General features: G+C 41.2%; 1 protein-coding gene across 3 annotated transcripts in view; it reads right to left on the reverse strand.

Annotated features, from left to right (window-relative positions):
• The window catches only part of PLA2R1 (phospholipase A2 receptor 1), a 62,530-nt gene that overhangs the window by 21,118 nt on the left and 21,784 nt on the right, over positions 1 to 19,628 (reverse strand). For all 3 annotated transcript variants that reach the window (XM_081198819.1, XM_081198818.1, XM_081198820.1), the window contains 10 exons: positions 17,653 to 17,762; positions 13,534 to 13,703; positions 10,690 to 10,907; positions 9,762 to 9,907; positions 8,907 to 8,991; positions 7,220 to 7,352; positions 6,084 to 6,119; positions 5,483 to 5,640; positions 3,788 to 3,852; positions 2,847 to 2,950 (listed from right to left, as the gene is read on the reverse strand). In XM_081198819.1, coding sequence (XP_081054945.1) covers positions 2,847 to 2,950; positions 3,788 to 3,852; positions 5,483 to 5,640; positions 6,084 to 6,119; positions 7,220 to 7,352; positions 8,907 to 8,991; positions 9,762 to 9,907; positions 10,690 to 10,907; positions 13,534 to 13,703; positions 17,653 to 17,762 — 1,225 coding nt within the window. The remainder of the gene's footprint in view (positions 1 to 2,846; positions 2,951 to 3,787; positions 3,853 to 5,482; positions 5,641 to 6,083; positions 6,120 to 7,219; positions 7,353 to 8,906; positions 8,992 to 9,761; positions 9,908 to 10,689; positions 10,908 to 13,533; positions 13,704 to 17,652; positions 17,763 to 19,628) is intronic.

A 19,628-nucleotide genomic window follows, 5' to 3' on the forward strand; every position in this document is an offset into this window, starting at 1 on the left:
TATGTAAATACACTAGCTATAAATTTGTTTTTCATGCATACTTATATTCATTATGATTTATGGGCAATGGTTATTGAGACTTATGCCCCTTCCAGAAGAACACTTATTTAATTCCAATTTATTTAATCAAACTATATTGCCATAAACAGCTGCTGATGCAACACTAAAAACACATGAATAGTACTTATGTACTTCTGTTTTTTGTTGAAAACTCAGTGTAAGAAACACAACAGGCTTGACTTTGTTCCAGAATCTTCTTTCTTGCATCTAGTAATTACAAGGACAAAAAATGTAATATCTCCATGTGTGAAGCCTCGATTTTCACAAATGAAGCAACTTTGCTCTAAGCTCAATAATGTGGGAGCAAAAACTGAAAAAGGCCATTTCACAGTGCTCAAAACTTTCTCCAATATTAGGGCTTGTGGTTCTTTTTCAAGGTATAGTGTGGACCTACAACAATCATTGCTGGGGTGAAAGAAGCTGCCATATGGTTTGTGGGGATGTTTCCTGAGCTCCCCAAGATTAGACTGTAAACTTTCTATTGTAGAAATAGTGTGATGCCATAGGTAAAACTGTAGAAGGGCAATTTGGTGGCCATGGCAGAAGGAAGCACTTGGATCACATCATTTGGGTTGTACTCTTAAGGCTGTGATCCTATGTGCATTTTCTTGAGCCTTAGGGCTCATCCACACTTCTGCTTGTACTGTGCCTAGACAGCATGGGTCCGAGTGGTTTTCTCCTTGCCCCACTCCTTTCCAAGGGAAAGGAACAAATAGATAGGAACAAATGGCAATCCAGGGAAAACCCAAATTGCTGTTTGTTCTGACTAAGCAGTAAAGAGCAGCTTCCACCAGGGAAACGAAGTGATACAAGAGCAAGTGTGGATAAGTCCTATTGAGCACAGAAAGAGGCACTGTGGCAGCACTTACTATTATTCACATAAGTACCATGCTAAGTAACTTTTGCTAACAGGGTGTTTCATCTGTTAGCAAAATGCCAATGTTTTGCTTGCTTGCTCACTTAAATTGGGCTGCAGAGCAACTGATTCCATACAGGAAAAGATTAAAAGAACAGGTATACAAAGAGAAAAGGGAGAAACAAAACAAAAGCATATGGCTCCTCGAGGATTTGCAGTCTGGATGACAAACACAGCACCTGTGGCCAGAAACATATCCTCAACACAGCTCTGGCCAGAAAAACAGATTTATATATATATATTTTGTTATGAAATGCATATGCATAATTTATCACAGAGGAAAAACCTGGCAGAAATGATATAAATATCTACTGTGTTATCTGAGAATATATTGGGCTGGATCCAACCTAAATTAGACTGCATTCCTATTCCCCTGCAATAAGTTATGTAACAGAAATAGCTTCCTAAATATTTCATTTGCAGGAAACAGGAGGCAAGTCCTAGTGTTTTCAACGAGACTTGCTTCAAAATAATATGTTTTAGGATTTGTTTGGGATACCAGTGATCAAAAGATAATGCACACCCCATTTTTCTTTGCAAGTTACTTGGAAATGTGTATTGTATAAAAGAGGAAGAACACCTTAGTTCTTTTTTCTCTAACCACATATGACTCAGTTTGGTTTTATATGCTATTCAGTAGCTTAGCCTTGAACTTCCAACCCAGCTTAAGTCATGTGCAGTTGCACATGACTGGTTGCACTAAAAAGTAGATGAGAATTCACACCTAGTATAAAGTAATACACAACATCAGAATTTGCATATGCACCTAATTTATGCATTATTGAACAAACAGTTGATATGCATACAGAAGCCTGCTTCCATGAGCAAATCTCCTTCAGTGCAATCCCATTTCAATGACTCACTAATGACTAGAAGCCCAAAACTTAAGTCATGCTGTCAACATTTAAAGGCCAAGCATGGGGCATACCAATCCCTATTCCTGGGACATGAGAAACAGCAATACGTTGTTCAAATTATCGTCACCAGCTTTAACAGGAACAGATATTTTGGAACAGAATGAAAGCTACTTTAAAGAAAAGTTTCATTAAATATTAGAAATACACGAAATACAATCAGTCCATCTCCTTTATTGACATAGGGTAAAGTGCATCGTATACGTGGATCAGAACACAACAGTTAACGAAACATAGTAGGAGATACTTTAGGATAAAACTGTCCAGACATTGTGATGTACGAAAATGGCTCTTAGGACCTATGGTGATGTAATTTCATAGCGTCACTCGAAAATCTTGCCACATTCTCCACAATGTCATTACTACAATTGTTAAGCAGATAAGACACCCTGGGAGAGTCTGTGCGATAAATTGCCTCCTTCAATAAGGAGGTCAAATACTTGTCATATATTTTTGTATAAAATGGGCAATAAAATAAAATGTGTGTGATGGATTCAAACTGTTTTGCGCCACAAGCGCAGTATCTTTCAGAGTATGGGATTTTCAAGAATCTACCTTGCAAAACTGCAGATGGTAAGACGTTAAAACGTGCGAGGGAAAGAGCTCTGCATAGTTGGGGATTGTAAAGCTGGTATAAATATAGAGTGTCCTGGCCAAATGAGGGTGGAATTCCCAACCTCAATGGGGAACAGATTTTGTTGGCTGCACTGCAAAGGGTTCGGAATTCAATCTCTAGGATTCTGCACTTGATTGTCTGGAGTGCTATCAATTGTGGGAGCATAAGCAGTGACTCAAGTGATAGGCCACAGGTTCTGATTTTGCTCTAAATGCAAGCTAGCCATTTGGAGTGGTGGGATTCTGCCAGCATGAGGAAAGTTAAAGAAGACAGATTGGACATGAAATGTAGGCGAAGCCAGAATTTTATAGCAGTGAGCCACTATATAGATATACTGTACCCGTTTGGGAAGAAATAAAACCACATTTCTCTCCTTCTGCATTCATAGGTCTTTCTTCACCTCCTTCCCAGTTTTGGTATAATAATGGTGAGCCGTCTGCCCATCTGTGTAGACATTTTAAGTATTTAGTTCTTTCACTGCAAATGACTGTCAAAAAACCCTTTATTCTAAACCTAGGGCATGGGCAGTCTGAAGGCAAGTTGAACCAATCTTGAGAAGCTAAGCATATCTGCATCTTGCCAGTACTGGTTGGGAAACCACCCTGGAATTCCATTGAAGAAAGGGGAGAAACGACTGGAAAATATAATGCATTTTCTAGAAGAATGACTTTGAATTCATTGATTTGCTTATCATTTAGTGGATTAAGATGAAATTAAATATATCATTTTAAAAAATAATAATAATCCATGACTGATTATTCAATACAAGTGTAAAAATGAGGGACAGGACCAGAGGAATCCAACTCTGTAACAGTCGAAGAAGCTGCAATGCTTGAAGATAATAGTTTACCAGCATATTCTACAGTACCAATATCCCCCCCCTGAATCTGTAACAAAGGTCTAATCTAAAACAGGAGTTCTGTAAATTCAAAATAGAACAGATGACAGAAAAAGATGGTGGCAGCTGGAGGCCCCATTAGCTAAAGTGGTGCTTCAGGTTAAGAACAGTTTCAGCTTAAGAACGGATCTCCGGAACGAATTAAGTACTTAACCCGAGGTACCACTGTATAAGAAGTCAGAAATAATTTGTTTAAGGTTTTTTGCGGCAGGGGGGATTCCTCCCACCTCCCTCAAGAAGTCATACGAAAAAACCGTATTACACTTATATTTATAATCCAGAAGATATTATTGTAAGGGAAATGTCTTGAAGTCCAGATCTCTCTCCCTTGGTGTCAAATCTAAATGTATTTTGCAAGATTGGACATAATAATTCAGTCTTACCGAAATCCTTCAGTAGCTATTTCTGAATGCAATGCAATCCACCAATCATTATTCATTTTTGATACCTGTAAAAAAAATTTTTTTTTACAATTTTTTAAAAAACAAATGTTAGAGGAATTTATTGCTTTCTGGTATACAGATTTATTCAACTCCACCTTGCGTTATTTATGTTATACCAGTCCATTAAAATGAAAATATGGGAAACATTAAAATGAACAGCAGAAATCATGTATCAGCTCCAACTACCACACAATTGCACTCATTTCACACGCTAGCAAGGTTATGCTTAAAATTCTACAAGGCAGGCTTAAGCAGTATGTGGACCGAGAACTCCCAGAAGTGCAAGCTGGATTTCGACAGGGCAGAGGAACCAGAGACCAAATTGCAAACATGCGCTGGATTCATTATGCAAAAGGCTGGGTTGGATGAATCCCAAACTGGAATTAAGATTGCCGGAAGAAATATCAACAACCTCAGATATGCAGATGACACAACCTTGATGGAAGAAAGTGAGGAGGAATTAAAGAACCTTTTAATGAGGGTGAAAGAGGAGAGCGCAAAATATGGTCTGAAGCTCAACATCAAAAAAACGAAGATCATGGCCACTGGGCCCATCACCTCCTGGCAAATAGAAGGGAAGGAAATGGAGGCAGTGAGAGATTTTACTTTCTTGGGCTCCATGATCACTGCAGATGGTGACAGCAGCCACGAAATTAAAAGACGCCTGCTTCTTGGGAGAAAAGCAATGACAAACCTAGACAGCATCTTAAAAAGCAGAGACATCACCTTGCAAACAAAGGTCCGTATAGTTAAAGCTATGGTTTTCCCAGTAGTGATGTATGGAAGTGAGAGCTGGACCATAAAGAAGGCTGATCGCTGAAGAATTGATGCTTTTGAATTATGGTGCTGGAGGAGACTCTTGAGAGTCCCATGGACTGCAAGAAGATCAAACCTATCCATTCTAAAGGAAATCAGCCCTGAGTGCTCACTGGAAGGACAGATCCTGAAGTTGAGGCTCCAATACTTTGGCCACCTCATGAGAAGATAAGACTCCCTGGAAAAGACCCTGATGTTGGGAAAGATTGAGGGCACAAGGAGAAGGGGATGACAGGGGACAAGATGGTTGGACAGTGTTCTTCAAGCTACGAACATGAGTTTGACCAAACTGCGGGATGCAGTAGAAGACAGGAGTGCCTGGTGTGCTCTGGTCCATGGGGTCATGAAGAGTCGGACACGACTAAACAACAACAGCAGCACCTCACAGTCGCCTCTGGCTGGACTGAACCATCCAGGACCCTTTACCTTTTACCTTTACATAGCTGTAGTAAGACCCTTTGGCCTGTGGGCTTGTCAGTCTTCCCATTTGATGCAGCCCAGCCACACCACCTACCCAGCCATTTGTCAAGAGAAGATACACAACAACAGCATTACAGCTGACTTTTTCAGACAGCACCTACACCATGAACGTGCCTCAGTCTCTGAAGAAAAAAGAAACTGCATTTCACTAATTTGGAGTTACTATATATTTACATTTGTCACAATTATGTAGAGATGGCTACTATAAGAGTTGAACTATAAATGTCTTTCAAATATTTTAAAGTGTCTAATCCCCAGGTTGTTTTTTCTTGGTAAGACGGAGGAGGCCGGGATAAATGCTGTTCCCTGAAAATGTAGAAAAATAACTGGTTATGTTACCTTTTTTATTCTGTTGTGGATAAATTCCTGTTCGTTGGAAGAATGTATTGTTGCTATATTACCACGGAGCCAGCCACAAACAAACTGGAAAGTGGACCAGTCTGAGGCGCTGTCATAAAAAAGGTACTCTGCTCCTTGATAATAAAACCACGATGGCTCTAAAAAATTAAGTTAAATATTATCTATTTGAATATGTTCGTGAGGTAATTTTATAGTTAATTCAGTTTTATTTCTGTGGAGCTGACGTTCCACAAAAGGAGCAAAATCCTTCTAGATCAGAACTTGCAGCATGTTTGGATAAAGATGCACCCCTAGTGGTAAGATGTTGCTAAAACTGTTTAATTTGGGAGATGCTGCTGCAAGTACATTTTCAGATACATACAAGACTTGTTTTTGTTTTGTTTTTTGAAGACATTTTGGTAATCCAAGTAAAATTTAAGTTATTACAACTGACTGATTTTATTTATGTATTTAAGGAAACACAGAGAAACCTTTTTAAAATTATGTTCATTAATATGTATACAGTATTTCATAAAATGATACTGTTACAGCATGTCTGAAATAAAACAAATAAACAAACCCTGCCCTCCCCACCTCATACCATGTATATACCACTGCGGAATCCTTGGTTTCACACCTGTAACAGAAACAATGAACAATTTGTGCCACTCATGCAATGGACTTTCACAGAAATTATTTAACTATAACCCTCCCTTTCTTAAGTATCTTTTGCTAGGATTTCATTACCAAATTCTCATCAACAAAGAAAACTTGCTTCAGGCCAAGGGAGCCGGCGTTTGTCCACAGACAGCTTTCCGGGTCGTGTCACCAGGAGGACTAAACCGCTTTTGGCGCAACGGAACACCGTGAACCAGAGTGCACAGAAACACCATTTACTTTCCCGCTGCAGTGGTACCTATTTATCTACTCAAACTGGTATGCTTTCAAACTGTTAGGTTGGCAGAAGCTGGGACACAGCAATGGGAGCTCACCTGCGAGATTCCTGAACGCGGTTATCTCACACACAAAAACCACTAAAAAAACAACAACAACATCAAAACTAATCGGACAGTTATGATGAGAGTGCATGTCGGATCTCGTCTTCAGTTTTCCTTTTCCTGCGATCCGTCCCGTGGAGCTCTCCGGGCCCCAAGCTGTTATTTGGCTCTGCTCAATGACCCACCCTTGCATCGTGGTGTTCACCTTCTGGTGTCTTTATGCCTCTGTCCTTTTATGTTTGTACATATTTTATGGGCTAATAGCCGTAAATAAATAAATAAATAAATAAAAAATGGGAGCTCACCCCGTCACGCGGATTCGAACTGCTGACCTTCTGATTGGCAAGCCCAAGAGGCTCAGCGCCACCCGCATCCCTTAGCTCATCTAGCCCAGTGTTCTATACTCTGACAAGCAGTGTCTTTCCAGGATTTCAGGCATGTCTTTTCTTATACCTTGCTATCTCACCCTTTTGTATCTAGAGATTCTGGGGACTGAACCCAGGTCCTTCTGCCGGTAGGAACTGGCGAGGCAGGTCTGTTCACCTGCGTTCCTGGTGTCACACTCTGGATTGGATCCCCACTGACTTGCCGCCCATGGTGCATGACACTGGGAAGCCAGGGGAGCAGCTCAAATGTATTCTGCGTGCAAGGTATGCACTCTATACTGAGCCATCACCCCTCTTCTTTATAAAATAGTCATAGCCACATATAGTGAAACCTCTTAAGCTAGGTTTTTTACCTTTCGGTATTTTGCATATCCATTCACGCTCAGAATTGCAGTGTAGCGGCAAGACTGTTCCATTAACTGTATATGCAGCACAGCTCCTCACATTATCTTCAATGTCATTGTTTTCTAAAAAAGCAGATGCAACCTGCCACAGAACAGTGCATTAAACTGAGTTATGGTACACAGACAAAGATGAATACAATTAGTAAGGGAAAGACTTTTGGACAGGTTATGCTCCTTCTTTTTTTATGTATGGACCATATTTGTTTATGGTCACCCTAAAGGACACTTCTCAAAGTGCACTGTACACTTGGCCACAGACACATGGATTGTGTCAGATAAGATGAGCATGTGTGTATAATAGCACTATCTTTAAACTACATGGAAGCAGCAAGCAGGTAGAGATGTGTTTCCCACCTGTGTGATCCCTGAATATGAACAGCAACAAAAGCTTGGTTGTTTATAATTCATCGTTGGTATATAGAGCAAGGTGTCCACAACTTTTTTGGGCCCAGGAAAACATTTCGACAAGTGGGAAACAGTTGTGGTATAACAAAATATCCCTTTAAAAGAAGAAAAATTGGGAGGGGGTACTGAAGATGCTCAAAACAACCCCCCAAACAGGAAAAAACATCCCCATTCCCCAAACAAAACACAAACCCCATCAAAAGGCAGCCATCTCAACCAAATACCAAAAATCTCTCTTTTTTTAAAAAAACCACACCAAACAAACAAGACGGGCAGGTATGTACCCAAGATGGTGAAGCATTTATGTCCCCAGTGATACACCATGACCCTTATGTTTATTATTTTATAGTAGTCCAGTCATCTTAGTGGCCCTACGATAGTTTCCCGCTATCACTTTCATTCTGACTCTGCCGTTTTAACTTCCCTTTGATTACATTATTTAAAATCTCTTTCCTTAAGATATGATGTATCAAGGCAAGGGCTTGTCAATGTTTAAAGTGTACTAAAAGATATAGGCTGCATTTGCGTGCAACACTAAGTTCAAATGCATGAACATGCTGGCTCTCCTGGAAGAGAACAGTTGCTTTGCTTTCTGCCGATCCTTTAAGCTCAGCAGGGCATGGCAGTTAGCCAAGGTTTGCCCTACCATTACAGTTTGTGGTGAGGAGGCAGCTTAACCACACTCTCATGTTTGGATGACACAATAAGCTAAACCTTGGCTTAGCTGCCATTCTGAGCTAAAAGGACCAGGGAGGGGCAAAGTGAGTGTGAGCTCCTCTCTGGGAATCAGCAAATTTGTATGGACCATGTAAACTGTGGCTTGACTTACTGTGATGTGTGACCCAGAGCACAGACTGAATCTTGCTTTGAATGGTCAGGAAGTTTATCAATTGGTGAAGCAGGCAGGTGTGCAGGAAACACAAGTTGTATCTAATGGTAATTTTGACTTAGTGGAAAACTTTTCCTCTCATGCAACTCAGGCCATCCAATTTTCACTGACCCCACCTACCTTCTATAGCTTTTCTCCGATTCTGTTCCATTGGATACTAGAACCTTTAGAACAGGGTTTTTTAGAGGTTGAATTGGTAGGATGGGTTAATGAAAATTGGTTTCCTTGCCTTGCATGAGCAGGAATGCTTCTTCATACAGCAAAGCCACCACTGGAAACAATCTAATTTGTTTTCTACTATTTAAAGCCCATTTCAATGTAATGAGGGGGGAAAATATTTACAGGCGTTCCATCAGACCATTCCCAGGATCCTCCAGCTAATGGGTTCCTTTTGTTGAGTCCAATCCAGAACTGTCTTTCTTCATCACTATGATTAAAAAACAAACAAACCCCAGAAGACAGATGAACACTGTTAGCCACTATTGTACCTTTGCACACATCAGAATAGGATGTGTGCATGGAGCTGAGGAAAATTGACTGAACTGTTTGATTCACTCCTGAGTTTTCTGAAAGGGTGACCCAATTCCTGACCTTTTGAAAACAGGAAGCAAACAGCATGCTACAAGCACATAGAGAAGCCTTAATTGGTTTTAAGGAAAAGAAGTTGCAATTTTTAATAGAGGAGCTGTGAGTAGAGAAAGGCGGTGCTTAACACATTCGCTTCCTGATATTTTTACTATAAATCAGGAGTGGGAAATTTTGGCCCTCCAAATGTTGTTGGACTACAGTTTCCATCAGCCTTAGGCCATGCTAGCTGAGGCTGATAGGGGTTGTAGTTCAGTAACATCTATCTGGAGGGCCAAAGGTTTTCCCATCTTTGCTCTACATATTACACCCAATCAGCTTTTCACGGCATTATTTGTGGGCTGAGGTCCATTTTCTCAGATGCATGTGGTGTCATCCTCACTCAGTGTGGCCAAAAGACCACAAAATGCAGAAGGTAAAGTCTTCCAGGTGAACATTATTTTCTACAACTTAGACGCACTGTATGATTACAGCAGAAATATTCTAGTCTATTCTTAGATTAAATTCCAAGTTCAAAAGATCTGTATCTGAAAAGAAATCGAGGGAACAAACACTCATCTGATTTCCCCTCTCTTCTGCAGAAGTCTCTTTGATAGTAAACGGAAGACTTACACATGAAACATGGTGTTCAAAAGTTTGCTCAAGAAATCCTCTTCAAAGGCATGTGTAAAACTAGCAAGATGTGCTCCAAAATCTTGACACAACGCTTCGGCTTCATCCCAAGCCCTTTTCATCAGTACTTTTTCACTATGAAATACCTGTGCAATAAAACAAATACCCCCACCCCCCCAAATAGTTTAATTTGCACATTGTCAAAATACTATGGAGGGAAGAGAATATACAACATATACTAAAAAAAAACTACAAGCCTGTTCTAGAATAAATAAATTTCTCTTCATTTGTTATCTACAAACATATCACTCCATGCCTTCCAACATTCCACAACTGAAAAAAGAGACGTGTGTATAAAATCTCCTGTCACTGCCTGAGCTTGCCCCAACTATTATATGTGGCTAAAGGGTCTACTTTGCTTGCTGCATGTTGTATTCATTTACCCACTCTGCAATAGTTTTGTTTAAAAGCTTAGGTGTTATTTGTTCTTTTTGGTAAAAGATACAATATTAAAAAACCCAAACTGCCTGGCAATATTCTATCCAACTTCAAATATATATCTCAGCTTCTGCAGCATATGTAACAGCAGGATCTCCACTGCCTGGTGCTTTAGCATTTATACCTATGTATTTAAATGTACATGAGACAAGCTGCATCCTTCCCAACTGAAGCCCTGGAGGGGAAGTTTGTTCCTGGAGAATGGCAACTTGTCCATTTCAAACTTACAGCAGTTTAATAAGGCATCTCAGAAGTAAAAAATAGGAACAATGTGGGGATATTGGTTTCCCAGGAAAACCAGAACTGTCCATACTAAGTAGGGCCACTTGAACTTTGTGTCCGGCATATATTATACTATTTATTACCCCATCGTGGATTCCTAAGTTCATTTCATTTGAGTTTTCAGTGAGAAATTTGCCCCCCTTTTCACCTTATAACAGCTGAGCAGATTGTGGTCCGATTCCCATCCAAACATGCAAGAATTAAAAGTCTTCTCAAAATGTGATTCTTCATTAGGGTCATTTTCTCTTTGGTATTTAGCTTTTTGCTTACACAGTGACATAGCCTTGAAGCTTGTACAGTTTTTCACTTCCCAAACACCAAGAGGTCCCTTCTGTCGTTGCATAACAACACACCCTCCAGAATGCCCTATAGTGGGGAGAGAAAGACATTTTAGTGTTGAGTATCATTTTTTCTTTCCAAATGTGGAATTTTTTTTGTTGGATGGTAGGTTTTTCCTTTCCAAAAGACAGAGGCAGAAGGAAGCCATTTTCCGATGCCATGCTTTTACTGTTACCAAATGTGATGTTTACATAGTATGACCACTTTTAATTTTAATAGCCATAAAATAAATAAATAAATTTTGCTTTTTGTTACACCGGTTCTGAGTGATACCTAAGGCTTATTTCATTACATCAAACATGCAGTGCTACCTAAATAAATTATTACATTTACTAAAACAAAAATACTGTTCAAAACATTGCAGGCATTCTTCATGCTGTTATTGCTCTACGTTTATAATGTCCAATTTTGGAATTTTGAGTTTTGTTACCTATTAAGTAAAAACAAAAACTGTGGTGGGCAGGGAAAGAAAATTATTACTAATCCCTAATTGTAGCCATTAACTTATGATTCCCAAAATAATATCTAAATACCATAGTTTCACAAAAGGGAATAAAAATTATTTTAGGAGTCCTAGAGGATAAGGATCAATACTTTCCTTCCTTATGCTTGGGGCAGTATCTAACCTTGTTATGCTTTGAGGGTGTGTCTGCATAACTACTATAATTTAAGGCTGCAGTCCTGTGCATGCTTAATATGAGAGACAGACAGAGAATTACTTTATCCAATGGAACTCTTTTTAGATAAACTTACAGAATTACATTGAATGTTGGCAGTAAACTAATTTACAACACAATCTTCACAATGCCTATGCAGAAGTAAGTCCTGTTGCATTAAATGTGGCTTACTCCCAAAGTAATAGAGTCACAATTGCAACCTTATTCAACAGTTTCATCTATAGTACATACACTGAAAACATCTGGGAACTGAAGTAGACACCACTAGAACCAGATGGTTTAAGTTCTTATGCTACAAAAATATGCCATCTCATCCAAATAACTCAGCACCTGGCCGTGTGCCTTTCTGTCCTCCCCTGCCTTTCCCTCTACTATCTCCATCTGTCTGCTACAGACCTAATCCTGTTTTCCACTGGATTCAAGACTGATGTCTGAAACAGTGTTTTAGATATATTGTTTGGAGGTTCTGCAAGGTGCACATGAAACTCAGACATAACAACTTGCCCCCAAAGCAATTCCCTCTTGAGAAACCATAATACAGACAGCAGCTTTAGTTATCTGGGGAAAGGATATAAAGGTACTCCTGCCCGTATGGGCCAGTCGTGTCCGACTCTAGGGTTGTGCGCTCATCTCACTTAAGAGGCCGGGGGCCAGCGCTGTCCGCAGACACTTCTGGGTCCCGTGGTCAGCGTGATGAAGCTGCTCTGGCGAACCGGCACTAGCGCAGCACACGGAAACACCATTTACCTTCCCGCTATAAAGCGGTACCTATTTATCTACTTGCACTTAGGGGTGCTTTCGAACTGCTAGGTGGGCAGGAGCTGGGACCGAGCAACAGGAGCTCACCCCGCCGCGGGGATTCGAAAGGAAAGGATATAAGAAATACCAAATAACTAGGCTTTTTAAGTCTGTGAATATATTTCCCTATAGTCAACCAGTAGAGGTCACTGTTGAAGGACAAGAAGAATCCTCCTCCATAAAAAACCAGGCAATGCTTGTCCTTCCGGCTATAAGAAATGAGTAAGTAAATGAAACTACAGAATGATGCAACTTTAAATCACTGTGCATTACTAAATGGGGACAGGATACAAAGAGAGAGATGTTTGAAGGGCTGTCTCAAGTGGATAAATAGCAGCTTGGCAGATAACTTCAAAAGCCTACCAGCACAAAATATAATTTTCAAGCCTTTTAGTTCTGCAAGTACTTACAAGGCATTTTTAATGGTGAAGCTGCTAGCAGACTATTTGCCCACAAGAGATTGCTAATCGGGTTAAGTGTAAGAGCAGCTAACTGTAAGAATGGAATCTGGAAATTAAGGCTGCAATTCTAAACACACTTTCGAGCCATGTGTTTTAAACGTTGGCTAGGACATTGTCTTCCAGACACTGTCCTCCATTATGGGGACTGTAGTACAGCAGCTGGAAGATACCATGAAGGCCATCCTTGGTATCTAGCAGGCTATCAAACACTTAATTTGTTGTACTTGCAGGTTCCATTATCCTGAGGTAAATTTTAATGTTATAGGTAAAGGGACCCCAGTCGTGGCCGACTCTGGGGTTGCGGCGCTCATCTTGCTTTATTGGCCGAGGGATCAGGCGTACAGCTTCCGGGTCATGTGGCCAGCATGACTAAGCCACTTCTGGTGAACCAGAGCAGTGCACGGAAACGCCGTTTACCTTCCCGCCAGAAGGCATCTACTTGCACTCTGATGTGCTTTCAAACTGCTAGGTTGGCAGGAGCAGGGACCGAGCAACAGGAGCTCACCCCGTCACGGGGATTCAAACCGCCGACCTTCTGATCGGAAAGTCCTAGGCTCTGTGATTTAACCCACAGCGCCACCCATGTCCCATTTTAATGTTATACTTTGGCCCAAATTAAGACAGCCTGGTAATAAGCGGAAAGCAGAAAGTGAGGAAAAGTGGCACGTTTGCTTCAATAATCAAATATTAACAAGAGCTATAAAGGTTATAACTCACTAGGTTGATATTTTCCCCAGTTTGTATAGGTCAGACGATGAGGCTTCCCATCTGTATTTAGCCAAGTGTATTCTCCTGTATTGTTGAGGTCTTGCAGTGCTATCCAAAAATAAAGGTTATCTGTTTTCTCCATGTTGTGAATCATACTGTTGAGAAAGCCCTGTTCAAACCTTGAAAAAATATGAAATAAAAACAAGGTATTAGCTTCCTTACATCGCAGTTCAAGAGGCACCCCCTATTCATCCTTTTGAGCAATATAGAAAGAAGTATAGAATCCTGTTGAAACTGAACAAATTACAGTGGTACCTCGGGTTAAGAACTTAATTCGTTCTGGAGGTCCGTTCTTAACCTGAAACTGTTCTTAACCTGAAGCACCACTTTAGCTAATGGGGGTCTCCCCCTGCTGCCACTCCGCTGGCGCGCGATTTCTGTTCTCATCCTGAGGTAAAGTTCTTAACCCGAGGTACTAATTCTGAGTTAGCAGAGTCTGTAACCTGAAGCGTCTGTAACCCGAGGTACCACTGTACATAAGAACAGCAGATGAAGCACATTAAGTGTCTGGTTTTTAATACTTCACTAGGGGCAAATGGTGGGCTGTGATGCAGAGGCAAGCCCCGCTAGAGGAAACTTGTAAGTTACTTCAAGGAAAACAATATGCCAGATCTCACCGGCTTAGATCTCTTGGAATGCAAGTTCAAATGGCCGCTTGCTCAGGACATGCCTCGTCTAACTGGCATCCTGCTCATGCCATGAGCATGCCAGCTTTCAGCTCTACAGTTCCACATGGAATCACAGAATCATAGAATTGTGGAGTTGAAAGGGATCCCAAGGATCATCTAGTCCAACCCCCTGCAGTGCAGGAATAGGCAGCAGTCCCATATGGGGATAGAATCTGCAACCTTGGTGTCATCAGCACCATGCTGTAACCAGCTGAGCTATCCATGACTTGGGCAACACACATTAAGAGGGCATCTCTTTCCCCAACTACAGTGGTACCTCTGGTTAAGAACTTAATTCGTTCTGGAGGTCTGTTCTTAATCTGAAACTGTTCTTAGCCTGAGATACCACTTTAGCTAATGGGGTCTCCTGCTGCTGCGACACCGCACAATTTCTGTTCTCATCCTGAAGCCAAGTTCTTAACCTGAGTTACTATTTCTGGGTTAGCAGAGTCTGTAACCTGAAGCGTATGTAACCTGAAGCGTATGTAACCCGAGGTACCACTGTACAGTTATTCTTTTAAAGGTACAGAAGAGGCTGCTTTCAGTTGGCATGATTGGTGCATCATTCAAATAAGACTATGCAGAAAGCCATCCCTGGTGGTTGTTCTACATCTCTGTAACATGCTTCCTACATAGGTTTGTAAACCCCCATGTGTGGAACATCTACCAGAAACAGTGTGAGACTATTTTTTAAAAAGTGATTTTGTCCTGCGACCTTGTGAGGTATGGAAAACAGAAATGTAAGATCGGCCCTGCTCCGTAGTACTGCCTAAATTACTACTATGGAATTCACCACCCGGGGAGGTTGAGAAAGCCTCTGTACTTTGTGCACTTAGGTAGCAAGTTGAGGCCTGAACTAGACACAATGTTAAATGCATCCTTACATTTGCACCTGTTGTGGGAGCTGATAATTATTGGGATCTCAGCAGACAGGGGCAGGGAGGGGGAAAGGATGGAACTCTTTCTTCCCCTGGCTGCATTCCTGATGAAAAGCATTCCTGCAAAGCTGGTATTTGTGCTGGGAAGAAATTCTCAGTTGAGACCAATAGGGGAAGGAGGTTTCATAAGTCAGGTTAAGAACTTGGCTTCAAGATGAGAACAGAATAATAGCTTCAAAGTAGAGTTGTTGTTTTTTTATTTTAAAAAAATCAGGACAGCAGCGGGGAAGAGAGGGTTAAACTCTCCCTCCCCACCTGCTATGAATTACAGTGGTACCTTGGGTTACATACGCTTCAGGTTACAGACTCCGCTAACCCAGAAATAGTACTTTGCTTCAGGATGAGAACAGAAATCATGTGGTGGCAGCGCAGCAGCAGTGGGATACCCCATTAGCTAAAGTGATGTCTCATGTTAAGAACAGTTTCAGGTTAAGAACGGACCTCCGGAACGAATTAAGTATGTAAGCAGAGGTACCACTGTAAACCTATGCACATTAAAAGCACAGAGTTTATAATGAATAAAAATGAGTTTTCATAATCAACATAATGTTGATTCAGATGGACAAACAATGACCAGCCAGATGCCTCCAGAAAAGTTGCAACTGTTGGAGAAATTTTAAAGACTGGAGGCACTGGTGGAGGAAGAGGGGGGCAGGGGGAGCGCACTGCCCCTGACACCACGATCCTGGTGGGGGGCATCGTGGCTGCTCCCCCATGCTGGGTGCCATGCCCCCAGGATGCGTGCCAGCCACGCCCCCATCTGCTCTCCACCCCCGGTGCCAGAGCATGAAGCTCTGCCACTGACTGGAGGTATCCCTCCCAGAGACCCAAAAGGAAAAGCTGCAGACTGCAAGTGAAAATATAGGGTTTTAATTGAATACAAACGTACGTAGGGTCAGCCTCCTGGAAAATCTGAGAGAGGCTGCAAAGAACCACACCCAAAGCAATGTTTCTTATATTGTTTCTATTCCTTTCCCATAGAGATTCCAAGCCATAATCTTCATTCTAAACCAGAGATCCTTATGCTCTTTTGACTAGCCCACTCCAACCTTGTCATTATAATAATATGTAATCACACACAACCATCCTTCAATTTTTGATTTAATTAATTACTGATTAATTATGCTATTCTTTACCTGTCTACAAAAGCCTATTCTTAATAACCCATGATTAATACATCCATTCTCTACATTAACCTAAATTCAATTAGACAGTCCCGCCTAGCCGATCACCTTTCACGTATTCTCAACTTTTCATTCTTTTATGTTGGAATACAGTATGTTTTCACATCAGAATGCATGATATGCTTGAAATATACTGGGGTGCGTGCGTTTCTACTAGGAGAGGTTGTTGAGAATTCATACATGGATTGCTAAGCAGCACTACTAATGTCAAATACGGAGTTTTAACAAGCAAAATGGAATCCTAACAGAGAGATAAAGGGAGTTGGGGCATTATCCTTCACAAGCAGGGCATGAAGCCAGACTCCCTCCCCTGATGTTTTGCACCCCAGCCCTCCCCCAACTGGTATTCAAATGAACACCTCTGTTCCTAGAGGCTCAATTTAGCTACAATGGGGAACACTCACTGAAAAAATTTACCTCATAAATTTGTCAAAGCCACAAATATAACTAAGGCTGCAATCCTATACACACTTTCCAGGGAGTAAGCCCAAATGAACTTCATAGGACTCACTTCTGAGCAGACAGATTAAACTGAGTTGCCTTCAATGTAGTACTAAGGCAAACACTAAGTCTGTGCAAGGATTTCTCGTTGCACACCAGTACATTTCCCCCCCTCTGTTCCACCCATGCACCCTCTAGATCTGTTCTGGAGCAGATTTCAGGACAGTACAGGGCATGTGTGGGAGGAGAAAGGGGGGAAATCCCACTGCGCCAGTGCTAAACCCTGCAACAGTGTAAGTATTTAATTGAATACCTCTCATTGTCTGGGGTTTACTTCAATTTGAGAATAAAGAGTAATGAAGAAGAGTAAATCACATCATCTAAGTAACCAGAGAAAACCTGTTACTGGTGTTATACATTTAATTTTTTTCTTATTGTTTCCATATGGCGAAACTGGGTTATTAAAATGAAAGCGAACAATGTGAATAGCTTGCATCAAATAGCTGCATGTGAGCAAATGAGTATATATTTGTCAGGATTGTTAGCAAACACTCCCCGGCTTCCTGTAATGAAGACAATGTAAATCAACCCTGAAGGAATTAAAATGTCAGAATTCTTGCATGCATGAATAATTGCATGTCACTGAACATTTCAATCTAGCAAGTAACTGATTAATTCTATCCGGTTTTCATTTTGACTCGAGCAATAACAATCAGAACATTTTATTTCCATCAGTTTTAGCTATTGATCCAGTATGGTTCTTCCATTTTCTTCTCCAGTGTCATAAGAGAGTTAAAATACTGTTGTTGTTTTAAATTGTACGGTAAAATTAGGTACCTGTTCATTATTGTTGCAAGTGAAGGACAGTAATAGCCACTGGAGGAGTATTCAAAGCTTCGAGGGGTTTTGTCCACATGGTAGCAATATCCACCGTGCCTTTCCCATCCCTTCAAAAACAAACGTTTGTTATTGTAACATGGTATATTATATACATGAACTTATCTATACATAATTCTTGGATGCCACCCAAGTAGGTACCAGAGAGACTACGGAGGAAGGGAAGGAACACTGGAGAACCAATGACAGTCAGAGTAGGCAAGAATAGTCAACACCATGCCCTCCCGATGTCGTTGGAAAATACCTCAGCTGGTACAGCATGAGACTCTTAATCTCAAGGTCATGGGTTCGAGCCTCATGTTCGAGAAAAGATTCCTTCATTGCAGAGGTTGGACTAGATGACACTCATGGTCCCTTCCAAATCTACAATTCTATGATTCTGTGACTACAACTCTAACTATCCCTGACTATTAGACATGCTGTAGTAGGACTGATAAGGGACGCGGCTGGCGCTGTGGGTTAAACCACAGAGCCTAGGACTTGCCGATCAGAAGGTCGGCGGTTTGAATCCCCGCGACGGGGTGAGCTCCCATTGCTTGGTCCCTGCTCCTGCCAACCTAGCAGTTCAAAAGCACGTCAAAGTGCAAGTAGATAAATAGGTACTGCTCTAGCGGGAAGGTAAACGGTGTTTCCGTGTGCTGCTCTGGTTCACCAGAAATAGCTTAGTCATGCTGGCCACATGACCCGGAAGCTGTACGCCAGCTCCCTTGGCCAATAAAGCAAGATGAGTGCCGCAACCCCAGAGTCGGTCACGACTGGACCTAACGGTCAGGGTTCCCTTTACCTTTACCTTACTAGGACCGATAGGGAGTTGGAGTTTACAACATCTGAAGTGCACCATGTTGGCGATCCCTAGAGTAGGCGATGCTGGCCTAGATGGGTAAAAAGTTTGAGCTGGCAAAATCAGCTTATTTTGTTCCCTTTCTATACCTGCAGTTTACCCACTCATCATGCAAATATAATTCACACACACACACACACAGAGAGAGAGAGAGAGAGAGAGAGAGAGAGAGAAAGAACATAATCCATCAATAGTGAAATCTATTCAGGACACAGTAATTTCAAGGGGAGAGTTAAGCCTAGTGGAGAAATGATATACTCATTTAATCAGAAATAAGACTGACAGTTAAATGCTCTCGGGAAAATGTACATAGGATTGCACTGAAGTGTTTAACATTGACTGGATTGTGACCACACTGCACCTTGAGAAGAAAGTGTCAAGATTCAATGCAAATATAAGGATGATAAAGATGGGTATAAAAAGTGTGTAAGAAAGGTAGAAAATTGAGAGTTATTTTGTTAAATATTTAAAGACGTTTGACTGCTTAAACCATCAAGAGCTGCTGATGAATGTCAGGTCAGGGGGTAAGTGTTTCATTATTTTATTTAATCACTCATTTAAACAATTTATATACCACTTAACTACAATAGTTTCTAAATGGTGAATAACAACAGCAGCAGCAGCTGCAACAACAAAATATGCTACCCACCTGACTAGGTTGCCCCAGTCACTCTGTGCAGCTTCTAACAAATTAAAACATTAAGCGCAGTAAAACATCAAACATTAAAATCTTCTCTATACAGAAATATATTGAACCTGCTTAATGAACATCATGCTGGCTCAGTCTGTTATTACTGAAACCTATCCCAATCAAAGGTTGGTGTGAACCTATCCCAAATGAGCTCTCCAGGTTTTCAGGTTCAGCATCAGCCTCAACTAAAGGAGCAAAGAGGGTGGAGTCAGTGTACCACCTCTCTGATTAGCAACACAGCCAATGGCGAACTTTGAGTGCGCTGGGCTTCCAAGACAGAATAAGGATTTAGTTTGGTGAAGAGCTGTGGCTCAATGTTACAGCATCTGCTTTGCACACAGAAAGTCATAGTCCACAGCATCTCCTAAATCCCCGGACAGCCTC

Source organism: Podarcis bocagei, assembly GCF_964188305.1.
Source record: "Podarcis bocagei genome assembly, chromosome: 1".
NCBI lineage: Eukaryota > Metazoa > Chordata > Lepidosauria > Squamata > Lacertidae > Podarcis > Podarcis bocagei.